The 26,042-nt window shown below is 29.2% G+C and overlaps 1 protein-coding gene across 1 annotated transcript in view; it reads right to left on the bottom strand.

Moving 5' to 3' along the window:
- Nucleotides 1–26,042, bottom strand: part of LOC123301221 — a 251,801-nt gene that overhangs the window by 8,168 nt on the left and 217,591 nt on the right. Inside the window, exons 6-8 of the mRNA XM_044883956.1 lie at nt 15,736–15,866; nt 8,855–9,094; nt 4,755–5,007 (exon numbers count right to left, since the gene is read on the bottom strand). Of these exons, the coding sequence (XP_044739891.1) occupies nt 4,755–5,007; nt 8,855–9,094; nt 15,736–15,866 (624 nt within the window). The remainder of the gene's footprint in view (nt 1–4,754; nt 5,008–8,854; nt 9,095–15,735; nt 15,867–26,042) is intronic.

Below are 26,042 nucleotides of genomic sequence, written 5' to 3'. Positions count from 1 at the left end.
TTTTAAGGGACAAGCTTTTATTGTACTAAAAAGTAGAAAATAATTTTATCTATGAGTCACTCATACCCGACTATTGGTAAAAGCTTGAGGCGCTTAATATCAACAATGAATCGAAAAATAATTAGACGTGTGGAGTAGATGAAGCGTTCCGATTCATTTTTGATATTTTAAATTGAGCGCCTCAAGCTTATACGAATAGTCGGGTATTTTATTTAAGACTAAAAAGATGTAAATATATCAAATATGGTGAAAACGATGAGAAAACTATTAAATTTTTACTTTTAATTTATTTTACTATTTTTTAGTCTCGCTAAGATAAAAAATTTATCGTCATCAGATTTTTGAATGTTTGCCAATTTTCAAGTTTATCGGACAATTAGAAGTAGGTTCAAATTTTCTTTTTAGATTTTATTACATTGTTAGTGACAACTGAATATGAATCTTTCAAAGAATGTCCGATATTCAGTTTTTTACATAGAGGTTAACTGCTGAATTTACATCAGGACTTTTATTCAGTACGATTACATATTATTAAGGTTTTATTAGTTTTCATAATCTAAAAATGTGTATATTAAAAAAGTTTCCATGATAAATATAATATATACAAAATAGCGAGAAGCAGGCAGACATATATAGAACATATATGATGATAAATATTAAAAAGCCATTAAATACAAATTATAAAATTGAAATATTTATTATGATACATTTTTTGTTTTAAGTTGAAATATAATTCAAATAAAAAAATTTACATTAAATTAATATATTTTTATGAAAAAAATTACTTTTGAACGTTCATCCTTATTTAAATTTAATTTTAAACTTGCAAACTCGAGGTTCCAGTCAAAAAGAATCATTCAAATAATAGTAATAGGAATTTTTAAAAATATTCTGTCTCTGTGATTAGTAAAATATATTGAAACAAGAATTTCATAAGGGACCTGCCTACAGTATCAAAACTACAAAAGAATCACACACTCATCTTCCTCAAACAAAGTACGGTACTTGTCAATTACTTAAGACATTCTTATTATTTTGGAAGCTGATTTTTCGAAGAGTCTGTAACTTGAACATCTATTGTTCTAAAATCTATATAACTTCTGCATTTCTTATTTGCTAGAAAAATCTTACAAAAAAAAAGCAACGAAAATCGCAAAACGCGATGTATAGCTTTTCTTTTTGGAATGTTATATGGACTCTTAGGGGAGAATGAAACTACGTTTTGCAAAGGAAGAAAGTTGTGATAGTTGCGTAATCCTTGAAAAACTGCAAAGATTTTTTGTTTAGTTTTTGCAGTGCAATTCAAGAACTATGAGCTTTTGACATTAGTTTCCACTATCATTTTGAAAGTATATTAAATTTGAAACAATTGAAGCCAACCCACAGCTCCGTATGTCTATTCAGAAATTTTAAAATTTTTAGTTTTTCTTTTGTTTGAAACAATTTTTCGTAAACATCATTGTTTTCTCGTGGGGGGAAAAATTAGGGCAAAATTTTGGTGTACATTTTCTTTAAAAATATAATAGATAGAGATATGAAAATTTGTAGGTAGCTTCAACTAGTGAGCCTTGTAAACTTTGAGTAAACTAGTACAAATCGCGGCTAGAAGGCACTTTAAAGCTGCTTTTTAGGTATGTTATATGAACCCGTCAGGGGAGAGGGAAACTACGTATTGTAAGCAAGAAAAGTAGTGCTACCTGCGTAGTAGGGGAAAAACTGAAAAAGTCCGAAAATTTGAAGCACAACTTTATTTTGCTTGCAAATGTAGTTTTACATCCCCCTAAGGTGTTCAAATAAGAAACTAAAACAGCATTTCTACATCGCCCTTTGCCATTTAAATGTAGAATTTGACTGCGTATTAACAAAATTCTTTTTTGTATCAAATTCTCAAACATTAAATTTGGTCTTCTTTAAGATGAAGACGGAGGCAACATGATATTTTAGACAGAGATAGTTAAAGACCTGAAAAGACGACACTTCTTGTTGTATTTTTGATTTCACCATTCCATCTAGCCAGTGAATTTTACTACAGCTAAGTTAATTTTTTGATCAAAAAGTGTATCATTGTAAACTCTTTTCTGTTATAACTTTTACTCTAACTTATAGTACATCCGAGCAGGAAACCTGGCAATTCGGAAAGCCTAAACTTTAATTCTTTGAAGGTTTAGATTGGTCATTTTTGCAGAATACAAACATTCTTACTTCTATTTAAGGTTTTGAAGAATTTTTCCTACCAAATAGAAAATTTATGGCCACACGATTGTTACATAATTAGTTTTCCTCTGATTTCAGTTATTTATGATATTATATCACATTTGTATAATCATCACTTTTTCAACTCATGAAATACAGGAAAGAAATTTTAGATTGAATTTTGCCTTTTCTTAGTTTTTAATATGAATAATCCCGGCAGTAGTTGCGGCAGTAACATACAATTCGAAATAAACATTGATCTCAAAAGGAGTAAAATCCTATAACATTGTGGTATATCGTGTAAATTACACAAAAACAAAGCTGTACTTTAGAGGTCTTAAAGGTGTTCCAGTATAAACCTATAAATATTATAATTACGAATCTACTGTTTTCAGTTTCTACATACAAATTTATGATTAAATTGTTTTCCACTACGGAAAATTAGTGAAAAACCACTAGGAAAAAAAAGAACGCTAAGCATCCGCTGGATTAAGTACAGACAATATAGAAAATATAGAAACAGCGTATGCAATAGATTGAAACAACGGATGTTGGTAATTGAGAAATAACTATACGATACACGATTGTGGTATAAATTTTAATAATAATACGATACTATAAAATATATGGATGTGAGCTGGATAACCTGTTGAAAAATCAAAATTGTTTGCTCATTTTTTTATAGCAAAAAGTTGAAGTTATGTGCGTAAAGTTGAAGTTAAATTACTTATGTAGATAAGGTACTTTGAGAATTATAAGAATTTTGATTACAGATATTACAAAAATTATACAAATGTAGTCCTTATGAAGGACTACCGGATTTGAGAACCGCGATTGACATTTCAGATATTTTGTTCAGAGACAGAGTAACCCTGTAATAGACAGTGTTTAATATCAATGCTTGTATGCTTTTTATAAACAAGTTAAAAATAATGATATTTGTAGGGTAGAAAAGGTTGCCATTTTTTTGTCCCCGAAAATTGCGGAAAATTTTATAGGATTTTTCCTAGAAAACTGTCCCCTCTGATTTCATTAATATCATCGAATGGTTTTATTATGAAACTAGAAACAATAGATTCAATATTTGAATCTACCCAAAAATATTCCACTCTGTTTTTTATAGGAGTCTCAACTCTCTATATGTGTATAGTTTTTGAGAAAATGGAAAATAAAGTTTTGCTCTAATTTTGATAATCACGGGAAAACAAAGATATTTACGAAAAAAAATTTAAACAAAAGTTTTTTATTTTTCATAAGAAACAGTTTTTACATTTAAAATTTTATTTTATCCCTTAAGGTTTACAAAATGCTCATTTACGAAATGAAACTCACTTTTTAGGCCCGGAGCACCCTAAAATAGCTTTCAGCTCAATACCTCTTTCCTTTATACTCTGATATACTTCATATATGGGATAAAAATAGATAGAAGTTATTGTAATAACAGATTTTATACTTTCGAAAATATTTCATTTTTTTCTGAGATAAAAATTTTATATCAGAGTTATTATGTTTTAACAACAAACAGAAAAGAGCCGTATGCTATTTTAAATTTTGCTGAATTCGATACTTTTTAAACGATGTACAGGGCAGAGAGTATTCAAGAAAATTATTTAGAAATATTTTGTGCTATGGAAATATATTTAAAGCTCGTGTATAAAACGTTTGCCAAAACCTATATAATTGGAGGATAATGGGTTATTTACATATATAGATACACATAGCCCAGAGATTTCTATATTGTTTTAGAAATTTATATATATGGTATAGATACATTGTTATCTATTTTTTGGAATGGGATTAAAGCGTTTTATTACAATTTATAATCTTCAAAAATATTATCTATTAAAAAGGTTTTTGAACTGAAAATCTTCTGTGAAAATTTTGTAAAAAGAAAAGTGTAAAAGATTTATTTGTTTATCGACCGAGTTAGTAAAAATTTGAAAATACCACAAGATGTTATAAATTTTGAGAAATTTTTTCGAATTCACGGCAGACTATTTTAAAGTTTTCAAAAAATTTGCATGTTGACATTATTTGAATTTTGTATGCTTATTAATTTGTATAAATTATATACTGTTGAAAAGTTTCTAGCGAGGGCTTATTGCTGGAGTTAGGAAAAAGTGTAAAATTGGAGATATTGACTCAAAAATTTGTGCAAAGTCTGACGATTAGTAATAGATAGGACACCAAATTTTTGAAAGGAAAATGATGATCGTAGCGCTGATTGTTGAAAAGTGACCGTATTGCCATTAATCGGACACATTACAAGCTCTATTTTTCTGTTACAGCCTGCAATGAATTCATACTTCTTCATTTTTCATTCGATAATTACTTAAGGATCGCCATACATGTAATAAATGACTTAAATTTTGTACCGGTGTCTCCTAGACTATAATTAAGTTCTCCTAGACTATTCAATAACTAATTAACTTATTTTATTTTCCCTTCATTTTAATTATAATTTATTTCATCAAAGCCATATTAAAACAAAAACAATATAATTAGCTGAACCTGTAATATGAAACATGAATCAAAAATTGAGAAAACAAATTAATACTTACAAATTTGTTGTGCATGTGCTAAAAATCCACCACCACATATTTCACCGGCAGCCATTAATTCATCGGAGAAAAATTCTAATAATAAGTACGGCCCTGTTGAAACAACTGCTGGTGGGGCACTGTATGGTGTACCAACTAGCTGCGAAATTAATTTTGATGATAAACTGCTACCATCTCGGACTTTTAGCCATTGACTACCACATGGTAAACGAAAATGATCCACTTTGAAACGTATAACGTGATCGTGGTCAGCCTAAAATTGGAGAAAACAAAAAAATGGGTATTAATTATTTGAAATTTTGTTAGATTATTTGTCTATAATCATATTCTAAAATTCCTGAAAGCTCTCCACTACATCTGAACGCTCCAACGTCCTTTGTTCCCTGCTTCGAATCTTTTGGCACCTGCGTACTATTCCTATACGCTATAGATATTGGGAAAAATAGTAAGAGCTGTTTAAAAACAGAAATTCGCATACTCGTGCAAAAATATCACCAATATCGCAATCCGGGCTATAGGCAAACAATAGGAACGTGATTGAAGACACCTTTGTATTCTTGAATCAAGTACAGCATTCTTTGTTAACACTCCCAGTAAAGGAGGGCAAAAGTAAATTCCGTTGTCATTTCTTTAACTCGTACCTTTGGGATACAATTTTGCCGCAGTACTTAAAAGATTGATTTGTTGTAGGTACTATCTTAATGCATAATAATTAATTACCCTGCACTACAGTCACAATTTTTAGGTACATTATTACAGTTTAACTCACGCCACACTCGATAGATAACATCATATTGCAGCATAGGGCAGACTATATTCTGTTACACAACCAATTAAATTACACATAGGTACAAGTAAATATGTTTAAAAGAAACCATTAAAATGGACCCGCCAAATCGAACAAATACTATCATCATACTTGAAATAATATCTGATTCGTTTGAAACCTTATTATGACAAACTATCGCATTAAAAAAAAATTAAAGTATTAAATTTAAATGCAGTTGTTGTAAATGCTCTTTGAAATCAAATTAAAAATATCATACAGAAGGGTATAAAAAAAGATGTTTTAATAGACCTTTTTCACATTTTTTTTTTTTTTTTAAATGAAAGTAAATGTCTCGATAAATGGGCTAATTTTCCTCCGTTTTTTTTGGAACCATATGATCGAGAAAACAGACAATGAAAATCATGAAAATTCAAATTGGCGAAAACGATCCGGAAACACACAAAGTTATACGAATGGCGCTGTGACGTCAGTTCGTCAGTTGACTTTTATTAATTATCATAAATATACGAATTGCGAATGAAATAAAAAGACAATGGCAGATAAATCGGTCTATATTGACGAAAAATCGCACATAAAAACATATTCGCAAGGGTCCTTACAGTACGAATATTTATCATTGTCATGATGAACATTTCCTTTTACTATACATGATGAAATTTACCAAAATTCAACGTGCTACAAAAGTCCTCGTAGCTCTCCCCGAATACCTAACAATTTTTTTATGATATTTTATTAATCATTTTTTTTTCTAGAATGTTACGCATTTGCTTATTAAAATTAGTACTCACAAAGTTGCTTTTACTTCACGATCTTCGGGTGCATTGAACATGTCATCTTGCACTAAAAACTCCCATACCATTAAAATATTTATTTATTTTTTTCGGTAGATTTCCTTGATATGCCTTTGAAAATTCTGGGTCGATTTTTGGTGGCATTTTATTATTCACTTTCAGAAATGATTCAAAATATGCAATACCTCTTTAAAGTTGATATTAACGATATATTAATACGAGCGACTGTTGACACTGTTTTATTGTCATTGCTTATTGACGTCACAGATCTCGTGTGCGATGGAGCCAAAAAAAATCGTTCTAAATTATTTCAAATATTGTGACTTTATTAAAATCTTTTTCATAGTGTTTTTATTGTTAAAAATGCGTAATTATCGAGTTACAGGCTCTACTTGACCTATATTTTCATAAAAAATTAACAAAAAGCATTTCTGTTTTTCATGAAAAAGGTCAGTTACGTATAAAATCATTTTAATTGGATAAAAAATTCGATTTGATTTGTGCGAGCTGTTTGATTATGCGTAACAGGATAAAAGTTTTCCTAGAAGTAAATTAGTTTTTTTACAATATTCAAAGTTTTTGTGTTTAGTTCCTAGTATTTTTTGATTGTGATTGTACTTCGTATGTGAGGAAATGTATATATATTCTGAATTATAAAATCTACCTTTATTGCTTTTAAAACGTACAAATATCGTGGCTCTGTCTACATGAAGGTACATTTATGAAACTTTAATGACTTTTAAAAGTGATCATCTCTATAAAGAAAAACGTACGTTAGGTACAGTTATATTCTGTTCAAATAATTGGATGTAATTTACTTCCAATATAATTTAACTTCGAAGTACTACCTTGGGTTTTTAGCTGTACCGATTTCCACTAAACGGACAAACAAAAACAAAACTCAAACTGAAATTTTTTACAAACTTTTCGAAGACTGGCATGTTTTGCAACAGTTGAAGTTTTATTTTTTTTGGAAGCGGTCACATCAAAGGGCTTAGACGAGTTAAAACTCGAGTCTGTTAAGTGGAAACGGTCGTATTTTCGCCTTGCTAGTCTGAATACGAATTTTGTACTAAATTAGTACGTAAGTAAATAACATATTATTTTATAGTAAAAAACATGAAAAACATCTTGGTAAAAGTGTTGGTTGGTTGGTTATTGAAGACAAACTGTGTTGATTTTGTCGCAACTCGTAGTAAAAAACCGAAAAAATAATTAAAAAAAAAATTTTAGTCCGCTTGATGGAAACTAGAGTTTGGGTTTGTTTCAGTTTTACTTTTGTTTTTCAACAAAAATTCAACTGTCCGTTTAGTGGAAAACCGGCATGAGGAGTCCTTTCAGTTTTTTTTCTTCAATTTTTTCTTTTTTGCATTTTAGTAATATTTAATGTGTTTACAATACACTTTATAAAGCAAAATTATAATTAATGCGTATTAGTTTTAAAGTTATGTATAATGTAAGTACCTAAGTTTATGAGTACAAAACAAAAAAATACCAGTTTTTGGTGAATTATTTCATGCGCATTACGCATAATAATCACGTTTAAAAAACTAAAAGGTAAATACCAGCAACTTGGGTACACAAACCTATTAGAAATTTCTTGGCTTGTAACATGGTCCAGGTATCGCTGATTAATATATTGATAATATACATTAAAAAAACTTTAAACTCATTTTCTTGGTTTTTCAAATGATTCCCACGATTATGAAATAACTATTCGATCTGCCTGTCGTCTGAAATACAGTGACCTATTGATTGAAATCTAAGTAATTTGTTGAAAAAAGCTAGAACCAGTACTCAAATATGCAAAATCTAGCTAAATTTTATTTTATTGTTATTTTTATTTTATTATTTTAATATTAAGTTTTGACCGAAAAAGCCTTTTTTTGTTATGCGCAGGTTTTTTGTTTTTTTAAATGAACTTTTGTTTTATGAATAACTTTGACACTTCGGGACTAGAAGTTTAATTTGGTGGTGTATTAATGCAGAAAAATTTCTCAGATTTGACTTTTTATTTCATTCATTTCACTTTCTACATCATTCTCCATCAATTTAAGTATAAAATTTGTTGATTTTCAGTGATGGTTCAACTCAAATACCGTAGATGTATCGACTAGAGAGAATTAATTAATCTGTTTACATTCATCAAAGAACCTTAATTCAATCCAGATATCCAGAACCGTAGCTACGTTTTCTTTTCTTAAAAGTTTCATTCGTTGAAAACTTTTAAATGTACGGTATCTAATAAAGGGAGGGCTACTCTCAAAATTATATCATATAATGTATCCAAGTAATAGCTTATATTGGGAGTACATTATTGGTATAACGTGAATAATTCACAAACAGAACCATATAGAGATACCATCAGTAATTATAAATAATAATCATTATATCTCACAAAAAAAGTTGGTTCACGTCACAAATATAATATAAATGAAATTTGTGCTTCAGATAAAAATCAACAATTTTCATATTTTGTCATATTCCGACATAAATTGGAATTATAATTATATATTTACCTGTATTAACCAGAATGTACGGCCAGGACAACTTTGTGATGAAGTAGCAACCAATCGACGTGGTTTTGATTGACCTAAATGTACGACACATCCACATCGACAACCTGGGCCAATTTCAGCTTTTACTTCAGGACGATCTGCGGGTACATCACCATTCACACTATTTCCACCACCATACATACATTCCCAATCTGTGGCACCATCACCATGGCCACATTTTTCGGTTTGTACTGCCGGACCCTAAAATACATAAATAGATGAAATTTCTTTAATAATAGAATTTCTTTATTTAATTATAACTAATGATTTTTCATGTTATATTTTAAAATTTGATTTGTTCTTGGTACAAATATGCATTGTGCCTAAAGCTATTAGATAGCTATGATTCAATGAACTTATATAGTAAAGTAAAGAAAAAGATATCTTAATTTGAAATTCCAATTTGTAATAAAATGTTTTCCTAAAACAGGCAGGCACTAAGATTTTCAATTGCCCAATCAACTAATGTCTATTGATACATTCGTTTAGTTATTGTAATTTCACAATTTCCAATTTTCACCCCGGCTGTTTAAATTTAAATTATAAGGTTATTCTTTATAAAATAGCGAACAAATTTTGTCCCAAACGTTTTTTCATAAGCTTGTATAATTAAAAAAATTTGCTTGTTATAAGATTTTATGTATTATATGTTGATTTGAGCATTAAATGAGGATAATATACCAAACATACAAGTAAAGGTACTTTAGCAGGGCCCTATGGAAAATTGATTTTCAGAATCTCACCGCTTCGGCTTAGCAGAGTGTCGATCGATTTGAGTATTCAAGGAAATAACAATAAATGTCAAAAATAATTTTTCAAAACAAAGTATACTTTAACGATAATTCACAAACCAAAATATTATAAATGTGAAAGTAAGGTTGTCTGTTTGTTTGCTTGTTTGTTTGTTTGCTTGTTTTTTACGCTTTCACGAAAAAACTACTAAATGGATTTGAATGAACCATAAAAATAATAAAGCTCATACAGAATAAAACATGAACTATAAATTATAAAGATATACTAAAAACAAAATTATTCACTGTGCCATCTATGACCATCATTTTAAAGCATAAATTGAAGATTTCTGTACAAATGGTGAACAAATTACAATTTATGGCTATCTGTTCTTATACACTCAATGAATTATGACTATTTTACATTAAATAAAATTGAAAACTGTACATATATATATATATATATATATACTTTTGCCTGTGTAAAACAATTCTTATTTATATTTCGAGTATTATGGAAGGGAGCTAAGTGAGAGCAAGAGAGGTGGAGGGTATAACTCCATAGGATTTTTCTTTTAAACGCAGTCAAGTAGGTGGGTTTTGTAAAATTTTTTAAGTGTCATAGTGTACCAGCTATCAGTATTGCAAGTCTTTTTATTTTTAAAATGCAAGAGTCTTGTAGTCAAAGTTAACACCTTTCCCAACAGTGCTTAGACAACTAACGGTTGACAAATAAATTATAAATTATAAAGTAAGGTAAATTTTAACCTAATTTAATTTCTAAACAAAGAAATTCTAAATCAATACACTTAATGTTAATTATACAAAACTAATATTGGTTATATATTTCACATTTAATGAATTAATTATCATTTAGAGACTATTAACATAGATTTTACCTATGATAATAAAACTTTGGTATCTTATACCATGCCTATTATGAACTTATCTTCTTCATATAACACTCTGACACTTTTGTAATAATTTATATAACTGTAATAAATTACATATTTTGGTATTATCAGAAATTTAACTTGTCATCAGTCTTGATATATATTTATATGAAACTTTGTTAATTAATACTAAACCTATTAACGTATTTTCTTATAAAATATACCTTAATTTGATCAAATTGCAAGGAATGTTATATTCTGAAATAGAATACTGTTTTTACTATTAATAGAATCAAGGAAATCCGTGAAATGTTAATGATGTTCTGAGATTGAGAACGATAAAGTAAATAAACTGCAAGTAATTGAAGTGAGAAAATGGAAAACGGCAATGCCTACAAGAAGATATAAGATAAATTTTATATAAAGTCTGGACAACTTTCGTGCTAATGCCTACTTCGAAGACCTTGTTAAAGTATCATTAGCTTTACATCATATTTTTTCTATTTTTAACACGCTTTTATTAGCTTCATATGTATGTTATTAGTATGTTAGTATGTTTGTATGTAACGGAAACTTTGAACGGGATTTTGACCCCCTTCAAAACGTCGGATTTACTCGAAATTTGGCATACCTATTAAGGGCCGATGACAATACAATAGTATATTAAGCTTATTTGATTATCATGATCAATATTGAAGGATTAACGATTTCCATAAATGAGGTCCATATATACATTTATTCGCCCTCCCGCCATATTTTATACTGAATTTTTGAAAAATAAATAATAGTATAAAAAACTAAGAAACACAAATTAATTATTAGTTTAGAAAAACTAAAAAAAACGCTTCTGTAACAAACTGAACTAAAAGGTAGAGAATTAATTCAAAAAAATTATTTTATAGTAAAAAAGCGTGGGGTGCTTTTTAAGTATGTATGTCTGAAAAATTCGTAGAGTTGTCATAATAATCCAGTTGTACAAACCTTTATTTTGATAGTACAAATGTTTGAAAAGTCACATGTAGTCAAGTGTTGGCGTCCTTAGATATTCAAGGTCACATATCGCTAAAGTCGGTTATTTCAGAAAATTTCATTTTCTTCGCCTTCAAACGGTGGCTCTTAGGAAAAAATAATTGAGACATTTTATATATTTATTTACCTTATCTACAATTTTCATCGAAACTAATTTTATAATAAAACAAAAAATCGCGAAAAAACCTGTTTTTGTGACCTTTAACCGCGAGTAAATTTTTTCCCAGGTATCGGATGGTTGATGACTTGAATTTCTTTTATGATAGTGTTTTGAACAATCCTACTCAGTTTGAGCTGGGTGCGGTAATTTTTGAACCTTCTCTACTATTTTTTGGTTTAATTAAACCGGATAAATTAGAAAAATTTCAAATTTTATTATTTTACTGACAAAGCTCCCCCCCCCTCCTTCGCAACACGCGCCGCTTTTGGTAATCTATTCAACACATCTTGATACTATTACGTTTTTGGCGCAAATCCGAGATCGCCTAACACCTCTTACATACACAACTACGTCGGCACAGCTTCCATCCATAAGTGGTATTAATAAATATTTATTAAAACTATTACAAAAATTTATTATAAAAAATACATTACAAAAGTAGTACAAATTTGAAATTTTCTTAAATGTTAAATTTGTTAATTTGTTTAATTATCTCTTAGTGGGTCATCATCGACAATCGATAAATTGCTGGGTGTTACATTCGATACATTCGAAGAAAATGACTCTTGGTCTTCTTCGACAGGGCCGCTAATTGGATGTTGTTCCGAAAATCTCACTTGACTACTGATTTCTACCTCGGTCATTTTTTTCAGTTCAGTTGATATTGAAATAATACTATCAGTCTTAAAATCAACCGTCTGTGGTCGCAACGACTGTTCACGACTTCGAAAATCAATCGATGAAGAATCATCCAGTAATTGACTGGACGACAAAAATGAAGAACTTGATTCACCTTGATCATATTTTTGTGAAATTATGCTTTGTACTTTTTGGTATTTTGTCTCGATAATCGATTCAATGACATCCGGTAGCGATTTATTTCGCAACAAATATTTTTTGGATGGTAGTCGATCAATTTTACGCATAGATTCTGTAGTTCGAACACGTCTGGATGAAGATAATTTTACACTATCTGGTCTTTTTAATATTGATTGTCGTTTCTTAGTACTCACATCTGCTGGTACAAAACCTAAATCGCCCTTTCTATATAAAACTTTGATCGGTTGAATTTCATCATCCAACAATTGTTCCAAACATTTTGGAGGGTGATTTTCAGAACAATTTAAAATTTCCAATAAACAATTTAGTAGTTCATCTCGCATTATGTAGTATTCGATATTTTTTAACTCATTTGGAAGTTGAGCATTTGTTTTTGTAAACCCAATAACTTTTTTGATCACTTGAGCGGACAGAAAAATAATTTCTTTTAAATTTTCTACATTTAATTGTTGTTCACCGTAAGATTTTAATAATTTTTCATTTTCTTTTTGTGTATCCATTAATTGTTTCTTGTAATTTAAAATTTTCTCAGATATTTCCATATTTTTCGTATTTAATTCTTCAATTTCTTTTTCGAAATGTTCAATTTGATTTCGTACATCGTTAAGTTTTAATAAATTCATTTTTAATGTATTACATTTTTGAGTTAATTCATGTATGAGATTCGATTGTTGCGTATATTTTTCAATTGTGGTATTTTGTAAATCAATACTTAGCTCATATTTTAAACGCCATTGTTTACATTTCGCTTGTAAAACTGAATTATGTTTTTGTAATTTCTTGAGTTCATCAATTAGTTCATTAAATTCTTTATTTAATGCAATATTTTCACGCATTAAACGTTTCGAAGCTGATGTCAAACGTAAATCGAAAGTTTGTTCATATTCGATTTTCAAATCAACTAAATGTTTTTCCACATCCTGCTGTAATTTATACCGCTGTTCAATTTTTTCTCTTTCGATTACTTCTATATGAGCTTTCAGTTCTGTTTCAATTCTTTGTTTTTCATTTTCTTGTTCTTCAAATTGCCGCATCAAATTCTCTTTTTGTACACGGAATTCTTCAAGTGAACTAATTTTACTTTCCAACATTTGTATATCAGATTTTAATTGATCATTTGAATTTTTGAATTCTTCTTGCATGTCGGCAATTCGTTGATCGTACCTTTCAATTTCTTCAGCGTGTTCTTGTTGCAAAGCTCGTATACGATCTTGAAGTTCAATTATTTCATCACTACGATTTTGTAACGATAATTTTAAGTATGCAATTACATCAGCACGATCAATACTCAATTGATCGTATGCACTTTTCATTTCACCATGTTCTTTACTTAATTGAGCATTATCAGCACGTAATTTTGTTAATTTCTTGTTTAAGTTACTAATTTGTAATTCAAAAAAAGCTTTATCAATTTCCATAAATTCACCATTTTCTTTTTGATCACCATTTTTTGCATCGTCTTTTTTCTTTTTATCACCACCACCTTTTTTCTTTCCCATTTTTTTATTTTTGGCTTAGTTGGTGATAGATTCTCAACTGTTTTTCTCACAAACTTTCGAAATATAAAATATAAACAATTTTGTTTAAGTTTCTATGGTAATAAAACGTATATTGATTTTTCATGTAAATGAACGCTTCTTTAGTATTTATGACCTTATAACTATTACTTTTGTAGTCTACAAGATGTTTCAAAAGTGGTGTGCTTTACTTCAACCATAAATAAGTAGACCTCTACCATTCGCTACTGTACATTGGATGGATACTTAGCTCCTATCAATATTGAATTTTCTAACACTTTATAGAATTTTTCTTTATTTTCAAAAAAATGTTTCAAGGAAGAAGAACATAATTTTAAGTTCAAGTTCTGAATCTGTTTTTAAAAAATATTAGTGTTTAAAAATTGTAGATCTGGTGCGGAATTTTCTCTAATAGGACTTTGATATTTCCGTTTAAATTGACACCCAATCTGATGAATTATAAAAATGAAGCAGACATACATTCATTCAGAATGAAATCTAATGTAAATCGTGAGGGAAGCTTTGAAGAATTCTTTATAATTCAAGCTTCATAGACTTTTTATGAACATTGCACAGAATGATTCTTCTGTCTATTCCAGGGTACACACTATGTACACACGTATTGCGTGCTGTTAATCGTTAATAATATTGCTTGCTACATTTTTTTCATGAAATAAAAAATTTGAACTAAGAATTTTCTTTGTTCTTTAATTTTTTTTGTTCACGGTTAGTAATTTATTATTGGAAAAATCAATTTTTATTTGTCTACAAGGAAATTCAATTTTTATCAAATATTCAGTAGGTATTTGAAAATTTCTATAATAAAAATTATTGATTTAAGCAGAAAAATTTGTTAGGTACCAACACAGGGATTCAACTATTTTCCTTAATTTGTCAACTTATACATTCCTTTATTCACAGCTCTGTAATATTTAAGGCTAGGTAGAAAACCAAAAGCAATAAGCCCATTACAAAGCTGTTGCTGTGATAACGAGTATTTTTAAATATGTACACGATATAAACAAAACAAATAATCGAATTATATTTATGATAGGAAAATTCTATGCTAGCCATTTGTGGTATAAAAATCTGATTTTCTTCCAGAGTTTTTTGCCAGGATATTTGTATTCTTTCACTTATTATTTTTGACAAACTCTGAATTTTTAAAGTGGGCTTTTTGTCAAGAAAATTAAAAAAAAAAAAAAAAAACTAATATAAATTTTTAGGTAATTGCTAGAAAAACGAATGGCATCAGTTGTGTTGTTTTTTTTTCTAGCCTTTGAGATATTTAAACGGAATGGATAATTACAACAATTTAGCAAGGAATAACCAAAAAAGTTACGGAAAAACTTGTTTGAACCAAATTTAAATTTCACGAATATTCCCTAGTTGAATCATATTGCAGACAAATATAATAAAGACAAAAGAAATTTCTTTACAAATAAATAAACAAATCCACCAATGAAAGTACAATAGATAAAAATTTGCGTGTATTAGAAAAATTACTCAAGAACAAATCAAATAAATTTAAAGCAATATTTCAAAATATATTTATTTTTTCTTTCTTTAGCAAATAAATAAATTGCTTTTGTATATAAACCTTAATCACTGTCAATTTAACAAGGTTATTATCGGCGTATATTAAGTAGAATATACTTTTTTTTTTACTTACTTCACAAAACTTTGCACCGTAACGTGGGGGTGGTGAATCACAAAATCGATGACGATTTCGTGTTCCACCAGCGCATGTTGTTGTGCATGGTGTCCATTCACTCCATTCACCCCATCCACCTGTTTCTGAATCTAGAACAAAACAAAGTAATTTTAAAAATGTTGTAAATTTTTTTATTTTTGTTACCTATTTAAGGCGGTTAATCAATGCATTAATTAAGGTGTAATTCTTTTGCATTTAATAGAGAAAAAATTTGTAATAAGAGTCTATTTTGATATTTTTAAGCTATACAAATTTTCAATAAAAAAGGCCAAAAAGAAGTGATAGTCGTTATTGATTATCATACTTTGGAAACTTTTTAGGGTGAGCTCAAAACATTTCTTATTTGGTAAATTTTGAATATCTACTTTTTTGTTATTCTAACAAGAAAATAATTGGATAGCAAATAGAAAAGCTTTTAATTGCTATTTTTGTTGCCGGTTGACGGAAAAACTTGTACCGGAGATATTATTTTTAAAATGCCTCCTCATCGATTTCACTTTAAAAATTGCAGTATCTGAACGATTTTCATTTAGGAATAGCTTACAGTTCAAAAATAGTACGCTTAGATGTTTAGTGCGCAATAAAAAAAAGATAGTCTTGTGGACTGTCGACGGAAGTCGACAAAAACTGAAAACTTGTATGGTATGGTATCAATGTAGTATTTATGGAGCGTGACGTGTGACGATTACGCGAGTTCCACGATTTTTGTTCACTCAAAAAGTGCTCAACGCCTTAAAGTTTAGGCAGGAATTTTGTTATTTATATGGAAAAATCTTGTTTTCTCGAATGAGGTATTGAGATCGTTAACTCGAACACTTAAATTTTTTTGTTTGACGTCCATGCCCAACAGTATTGTGAATAGTAGGACTAGGCTTGAAGGAACCGACTGAGCATCGCCACTTGAGAAGATTAATAAATCGAGCTTTGGATGTTTATCGCCGCTTGACTGTCACATTCTGTATAAAATACTACCAGAATTTCGAGTAGCATTTATTTTAAGTTAATTAATATGCATATTTTATTATCAAAATTTTAAAAGTCCTTAAAATATTAAACTGGTTTTTAATACATGTAATAGGTGTAAGATGTAATAGGTGTTAAAAAATACCCTACGTATAATGTCATACGTATAAGCAGTCATGTTGTAGCCCTTTTTGTCAAGAGACGAAATAACTTTTTCATCAAAATTGTTAAAATATTACAATAACGCAACATAAAATATTTTACAGGGGTTTTATAAAATATTAAAAGTTTAAGTGTTCAGAAATTTTGCCAAGATAAAATATCCTCCTATACAAAAAAACAACTCCCAAAAGAGAAAAAATGTAATACGATAACGAAAAGTAGTACCTGCAAATTGCACTAGCTCGGAATACCAGAGATCGTGGATTCGAATAAAATAACATTAACTTGCCACAATTATCAGCGATACTTTGTACGAGAATCAATGTCATAATAGCTTTGAAACAATAATAAATACGTACTAAACATACGTGGGTATGTTTAGTCAACCTGAACTGATTTTATCAAAGACACAAGTTTTAGAGACTGTTGTGAAGATATTATCCTCACTCGTATTGTCTTTTAAGATTTGGAAATGTGGGTTAACATCTAGAAACCTACACCTCACTTCAGAAAATCCAAAATTTTCTATAATCAATAGTTAGCGAAATAAACTGTTATCAATATCAACTTACAAGTAAAAGTGCAAAGGTAGATAAAATACAACTTTGGGGCCGTAGCCTTTCTATTTCAAATCTGAAAATAGCCCAACGGCAATTAGGCAACTTTATTGGGCCAGGATAGAAATTTATTTTTGTCCTATAATCATAATCATTGAATATTCGATCGCCTTCAAACCTCTTTTATAAACAACGTATAATCTACTGCCTAATAATAAAACATATATGTATACAAGCAACCATCAACTCTTAACTCCCCCAATGAAAGGATGTAGAAAGTATTCATTGTATATACAGTAACACGTTATATGTTACATGTGGTGGAGTTAATGTCGACGTCCCCTTTTCTTGTCGTACACTAGAATGAGTATTATGTAGTAGGAAATTCATATTATTAGACGATATAACTAACTGCTTACTTTTACAAGTGTTCTTTACTCCACATTGTGATGAAGATGGTATCTGTTGTAGGTTTAAAGGTATATACGGTGTATGAATGGTAGTCGAATTATTCTTGTATATTGTTAAGTCAAGTATCAACCCTAGGAAATGTAGTATTAGAGAGAAGGCGATATGACTAGTAGGAGTCACAACATGTACGAAATATTTTGAAATGTTTGACAAATAAGACATTTTCGTCATTTTTTTGGGTATTTGCAATTTTTCAAGAAACATCTCAATTATTATTATTATATTCAATTTTACAAAAACTATTTTTAACCTCCGATCCTAAAAAAGGGGTGTTATAAGTTTGACCGCTATATTTGTGTGTCTGTCTGCCTCCCTGTGGCTGCGTAGAGCCTAAATGGATGAACCGATTTTTTTGTTGTTGGTTCATTTGAAGATTTTGTAAATTTCAATCTTTTAACCAATTTTGGCCAACAAATAAAAAAATTGTTAAAAATAGCAAAAAAGTATTGTAAAAAAGCAAAAAATTAGCGCGTGACTCTTTTTTTCGGGCACCCCTCGCAGCTCAATATTTTCAATGTATCGTCATGATTTTTTCCGGTTAAAAGCGAAAATAAACGTTTCCTTAATGTCTTCTTTAAATATTTTGTTATTTATTTTATTTGTCAAATACTACAATATCAATGAGCTTACAAGTATGTACGTATATAACAGGAACAATGGTGTAATAAGCGTTATACAATTTTAGAAAGGGGAAGTAAATTTTGAATACAGCAAATAATATTTAATGTATATTATTATATTCGTTACATGAGCTGGATGTCTCGTCGAAAAATCAGTCATAGCATGAAAGGGCTAAAAAGGGAAATCTATTATCGTTACTCCTTTGTTTTTGTAAATTCAAGTTTTTGAAAATGCCAATGTATTGTTTGAAATTTTACTTTAAACTTACAGATTTTTTCGATTCGATTTGCTGTTGAAAATTCAAGAGATTTTTCTAGTGTGTTACGGGGTATGAGACAAGGAAAGGTATTGGTATCATCTCATTTCACCTTCCTTTTGTAAATATGAATATCGCCTCGCCTCAGCTTCGGCCGAGATACAATGTTCACTATTCTCGATTCGCCTCGTCCTCGACTGAGGTAAAATGCTGACTAGCCTCACCACCAAATATTGACTAGCGCGAAACGCTAAATTTTTCTGAAGTTTCAAATCTTTCAATAATATCTATAATATCTATACATGCTTTTCAAAATGGCTTCAATGGACACGAGACACGACTTACTTATTATCAAGGGGAAATCATGATTTGTCAGCCGAGCCCAAATCTATTGTAATTTAATAGGTAAGTTCCCTTCTTTCTAAATAGTTAAGAATAGATTTTTACCATCTACTCCAATCTTTCTCACAGTTAGCAATAATGTTTTCATGTTAAAAATGTAATCTGTATTGGAAACCTACCTACTTTTAGGGCGCTGAAAATTAATTTATTCATGAAGTGGACAATAGAAGAGAGAAGTTTGAGAACCTCTGATTTACTCCTACATATAAACAGATACTCTTATCAAAGTCTCTTATCAATCAAAGACCGGAATGACTATCAAATACGGGGACCCGATCTCACATTTATCGTAACGCCAGCAACGCTGTTGTTACAAATATCTGGATTTTACTCAAAGCAGGCGCGCATAATTTTTAAATAACAAATTTTTTGAATTAAAAATACATAAACCATAGCGAAAAGAGCACAGTTCCTACCGGGTATCCATGACATATCTCGTATATTTTTTAAACATTGAATATTACAACACATTGAACATTCTTTGAAATAACATTATAAATAATAAAATGTGTTATATTAGTAAATTCTGGCTTCGTCATGAGTAAAATGATACTCTTGCACGACTGGTTGTTTGTTAAAGGTGCGTATCTTCATTATACTATCGTCGATAAATGATAAATGGTGTCACTTGAAATGGCGTAGACGTTTATTTGTGTGGTATGTAGTAAAATGACTATAAGGTTATTAATAATCTTGAAAGTAAATTATGACAATAATTATTTACTTAAACATTAATGATTAAACGTCATGTTAAAAAAAATGTATTGAATATTTTAAGGGCTTATTCAAAGACTCGATAAATTTATAATTAATTAGTTTTTAGTCACAAAAGAAATAATTGAAAAATGTTGACATTGCCTATAATTATTGTAGACAAGGTGTCTCAAACAATTCGTCTCATTATACAATCAGAAGAAAAATATTTTCAATTACGACAAAGTTTTACTTTTAGGAAGCAATGAAATCGAATACAATGCTTCATGTGCTAAGATCCAAACCTGCGATATTTTTATCATACATTGAACTTGCACCAAGACGAGTCTTGACATCACTGTTGTTAGGTTTGCCTAGGCTACAGTGGTTGTGCAGGTGAGGCACACTTAGGTCTTAAAAGTCATTGTGATACCCGAAGAAAGTTCATGCCAGGAGAGCCATTATTGCTTGTACCATTCGCAACTGTTCTGGAAAAGAGATTTGTGGTCGACAAAATTTAATAGATCTGTGAGAGAAAAGGTGAGTTTCACTAGTGATAGGGCCAATTTTTTTGAGACTCTTAGTACTTCTTCAAAGGTTTAATTATTGTCAAAAGTCATTTGTCTTAATTATGTATGGCTTTCTTATTAATTTAAGTGATTATTCTAAAGCTATAAGCATTTATACCCGTTCAGGTAGTAAATATTTTATATATTTATAGACAAATAATGCGTATGAAAGGCTCTATTGACCTCTACATACATATGATAAACAGGTTACTAGGCAGTTATAACGTTTAAGGATAGGTAAGGTTTCAAGATAGCTTAGGTTAGACATTCGGTTAGAGACCTGTTTTCACATTTACTCGTCAATAAATTGTTTCTGAGTTTCAAAAGTTTCATAATGTTATCTTTGCAAAAGTTTTTCTTTCAATGGCCTCGTTTTAACTAGTTTAATAAGACTATAGGGCTTTTTGAGAATATTTAAAAGAAAGTTGGTACAAGATGAAAAGTTCAGAATACAAAATTCTTTTGCAACTTGCTCATAACCAGAATCGAAAATATTTCTATATAACCCGTTGATGCACTTGGTCTACCCACTAATGCTTCAATGGATACACGGTAAGAAATTTTTTGTGAATATCACTATGAACATAAGCCATACTTGTGGTGGACGAGTCAATGCAGTATGGGCGTCAGAGTCATACTGGTAAGAATTATCCATATTACTTATGGTGCATAGCCCTATTCAATACTGTAATATTACTTGCTTGCTTGCTAGCATAGATACTATGTGTATCTGTCTCCCTATGTATTCCATGCCAGCATTGTAGTAAACGCCATGCATTTCTTACTGTGTACTCCCGAGTACCCACCTCTCTATAGACCAAGTATTTTTTAAGTAAACAAAGTTTTTAATAAAGGTTATTTACTTTGTATAATAGAACCTCTTATCACAGATCGTTATTTAAAACCGAAACTGTTTCATAAATTTGAACATTTTTGGCATAATTTTTTTTTGCTCTATAAAAAGGTTTACTTTGCATCTTCTTCGTTGAATTTTGCATTTTCTTCATTCGGCTCGTGGTTTCATACCGTTGGTGTGATTGATTTAATAATCTTCATGCCATCACTCCACAAATTTAATCTTTGTTACCGCTATAAAAATAGTCATTTATTAAGTTCGTTCGTATCTAAGCGAAATACACAACTACGTAAAATTTATTTGTCAAATACTTCGCTAGTAACACAAAAATTAAAATCCTCTGAGGTTTATAGGAATATTTGGTTAGTATATAGAAGTAAAATTTTAAATATTATAAATGTGACGATAAATTAATAAAATTAAAGAGCAAAAGATCCAAGACAAAATGTTAAATTATTTCTTATTAATTTACTTACAACAAACATTAAAAACAAAAATGTCTTCAGAAATTTTCATTTCATATTTTATTTACAATTAAAATACTTTTAATTAATTCAATTATAATTAAAAAACATTCCGCGAAAAAGGAGAAATTATTGTTAATGAAGTTTGTTGTTAAAATATAAATCTAAAGAGAAAAAAAACTTTTTCATCTTTTTTTCTTAAATACTTTAAACATATTTTTTCGTTAATGCTCGTATTTACACAGAAATAAATCTCGCAAAAGCATTTATTTTTCTCCATTTTAATTTTTTTTTCAATTATGGTAGACCGCGGGCCTATTATGAAACGAAATGTCTTTGATTTTTCTAGGTTTGATAATTGTAATTATTGTAAAATTAAGTAAAATAACTATAATACTATAGAAAAATTCGGGCTTTAATTGTGACTCGGTTTTTACAATTTATGGAAATTAATTTTCTTGATTTTCGTGTTTCTACCAGTTTTATCTTGTGTTATAGTAAATACATTGTACAATAGGGGATAATCCTGATGTCGAATTGGCCATATTACCCATAAAAATGTAAAACTAGACTTGATACCATGAAAAAATTTGAAAGTGAAATTAAAATTGATTATTAAACGAAGAAGTTATAAACAATCAAAAGATTGCATTCAAAGGTTCCCCATCTCTTTTTAGCAAAACAAAGTTTTATATGTAATCTCTATGCCATACTAGTAAAGATTTTTCAAACTGCACGTTCAGTGAGAATTCTTCACCTAAAATGATAAAAAAAAATTTAGCCCGATCCCCTATTGCATTATATTTTCAGCCTTTTTGACAGTTTAAAACCTCCTTAATTTTTTACTTATTATGCTGTCAATATCAATTATTGTTAACATAAAATACCAAAAAACTCATAAACATAAACAAGAATATCGAAAAACTCAATTTTTATCAATTCGATGCTCGAGTCATATAACCTCAATCAATCATGAATTTCTTTATTAGCAAAACTTTCCATCAACCACTGAACAGGTAGACACAAATGTCATAGTTTTGATTCATTTTGGGCTAACGGTCTAATTGTAAATAATATTTGGGGCAGTAGATATGGTTACTTGTTTAATCTAGTGAAATGAAAAATGTTTATCATCATTGTGGAAAAATTATATTTAAGGAAAAAATATTGTCTACATGAAAAATATTATCTTGTAAATAATTATTCTTTCATTTTACTGTGTGAAACAAAACCGAAATTGCCAAAAAATACATTTAAAGTGATGAAATGAATGAATTTATGTGTTATTTCTTTTGAAAGTGATTTCTTATAAATCTTAAGGTATCGATATTTCGAAAACTATGGTATATAACAAAAGAAAGAATTAAGACACAAATGCATTCATTTCGAATGAAAATATGGGAAAACGAGTTTCGCTTGTTTGAATTTTCTTTATAAGTAACGTTCTTAAGCAATTTCCCAAGACTTTGTACCAGGTTTTCCTTTTATATTACCCAATCAAACAGTATCTATAAGCTTCTAGCGAAGAAAATACGGAGATTTCTGCTAATATAGGAATATCTATTTCCTTGATTAGATCAAAAATTCATAAAAGAAAAAAAACATAAAACCAAAGCTACACATACGTATGTTTCGATTGTAAACTTCAATGCTCTAAAAACCTATTTTTACATTATTTTTGCACAGAATTAGCAAGAAAGACGTTGTTATTTTAAGTTTTGGTGTAAATTATTTCTAATACGACCATAAATCTTCCTAAATATCCTTTTAAAAAATTTGGATTTACCTAAGTATCAATATGGATCTTTCATTCCTGATTATGGACACCCGTAACAACCATGCTGACCTGTTTAACTGTGTCACGCTGTATGTATGTACTTCATGTTCAAATACGTAAAACTTAAAAATATTTCTGTAATTTATTTCATTATTTTGTTTGTGGTTTTTAGTGTCTGTTGGTAAGGAATAAAAAAAAAGTTTGATGATGATTATATTAAAAACAAAAAGGGGTAAAAGTTTGTACTGCAGAATAATTTTTGTTATAATATTAAAATTGTAAAAATAAACAGAATGAAAAATCAACGGGGCGCTAAATACAAGAAATGATACCTATATTTTTGATAAGTTTATCATAGGTTAATAAATAAAAAATGAAAATTTTATTGTTTTTTTGTTTGCCTTTTGATAGACGAAAGTAAATTTGATAGTAAAGAAAATTGACGTTTTAATCGGGAGCAAATTATCGAATTAATGAATTGATTGAAAAAACGAAATTCATAAAATATATCATAGTTCCATAGTTCCAAAATTTCAACAAAAAAGAGAGGTGTTGTGGGATACCCAATAGGAACTATGTATCGTATCTTCGTACATATAAATGTAGCGCTTACTATTTTACACAGATTTGCTTTGATTTTTTTGCTAGTTTGAATGGATGATTATGCACATGTTCAATTTTGTAAGATCATTTTGTGTCTATTTTTTTAAAAATATTTAGCGCGAGTGGTAGTCGATTTGCTATAAAAAAAACACATTTCCAAAAAAAATTAAAATTAACAATATGACAAAAATTATTTGAAAATACAAGTAACTGTAAAATACAAGTTATTAATTATAAATATTATTTTTATGTAAGGGAACGCTACCTTGCAGGTAGCATGTAATTAGTTTCTTGTAAATGTTTTTTTTTTTTTTACTTTTTCTCTTACGTTTGTATTTCTGTGTATTGGTAATTTTAGGTTTCATTTTTTTTTTTCATTTTTTCTCTCATGATACTGTTTGCATATACCTATCTGTGCAGTGGTAATTCTGAAAAATATTAATTTAAGAAGTCAAATACTTGTTTTATTATTTAAAGGATACCAGGATATTTATTGTGGCATATCATAAAATTTTCTTGTGCTTACTTTAAATTATCTCTATTATGTTTAACTCCTGATAACTCATTAATCATTTTTTGAATGAAATAACCTTAATTTTGGACAAAAAATACAATTGGCAGATTGTAAAATATTTTTTGCATATTCTCAAAATTCATGGCAAGCTGAATCGATTAAAAAGTTTTAGTTTCGTAGGTAATTTACATGTCAGTTCTTGTCACGTTGCACATTTTTTTGGATTTGATTCCCAATCAGCAAACAAATCAGAACGTGCGATAAGGAACATAGTTCCAAAAACATTGATAAACTAAATATTTCCGGTAATAATTATTAGCTGAATTTCATCAAATCTTTGAAAGGCAAGCTAAAAAATCAAACAGGTAAAATGGCTATAATCGTAAATCATAGCCATTTTACGGCCAGTAAACATGTAAATTATATTTCTATAAATAATACATTTTTACAATCAATTATTTTTTATGAAATGAACGAATGTCTATATTAAAGTGAATTCTTTGTACATATGAATTGAATCTTATGAAAAGACACACATAAAACAAAGCGACGCGCATTCGTTACGCAGTAACTAAGGGCGAACAGACAAATTATTACAGTAGTATTGTCTTTTGATCAACATGGAAAATCGCTGACAATTTAAAGTTATTATTCTACTTATTCATACTCATAGATGATATAATAAACAAAAGAGGGTTCTGAAGTGTGATTGGCACAGCAGAAACTCACTCGTTCTCAACAATGATTTGCATAAAGTATTCTTATGAGAAATCTTCCCTTGATTATTATTTGTATATAATATATTACATTGCTTGGTTGCTGCTCATTATTGTGGCTGTTCTATAATACTGTGTGCTTCATAATTGATCCAAACCATAATCATTTAAAAAAAAACTCTTCGATATGCATCCTATCAATTGTAATTTACCAAGGAAAATTTCATAGAAAAAATTAATTTTTTCAAAATTGGTCGGACTTAAAATCATTTGGGAAGTCATTGAAGACAAACAAAATTATTGAATTATATATGAATAATAATAAGTTACCAAAGTAAAAACTTATATAATAATTTTAATTTTTTACCAAAGGTCACGAAAAAATGATTGCGATTTTTGGTAACTTCTAATAACTGTTCTTACATGCTTTTGATATTTTGATTTTCTAAAATTGGAGTTGCTAAGCCTTCCTGGTATTATTACAAAAAGATCATCAAAATCAAACCAAAAATAATTATTCGAATTAAATCTGATTGATCCCGCTTAGCCCGCCAAACAAAAACTTTATTTCCATATCTTGGTAAATTAGTTGGCCTTCGGTCATGAAGCTTTCTGCGCTTACATAGGCTCCATTTCATAAA

The sequence above is a fragment of the Chrysoperla carnea genome, chromosome 5, assembly GCF_905475395.1.
Source record: "Chrysoperla carnea chromosome 5, inChrCarn1.1, whole genome shotgun sequence".
In the NCBI taxonomy this organism is placed as follows: domain Eukaryota; kingdom Metazoa; phylum Arthropoda; class Insecta; order Neuroptera; family Chrysopidae; genus Chrysoperla; species Chrysoperla carnea.
Note: the sequence above shows the minus strand (reverse complement) of the source record. Positions and strands in the feature narration are given on the sequence as shown.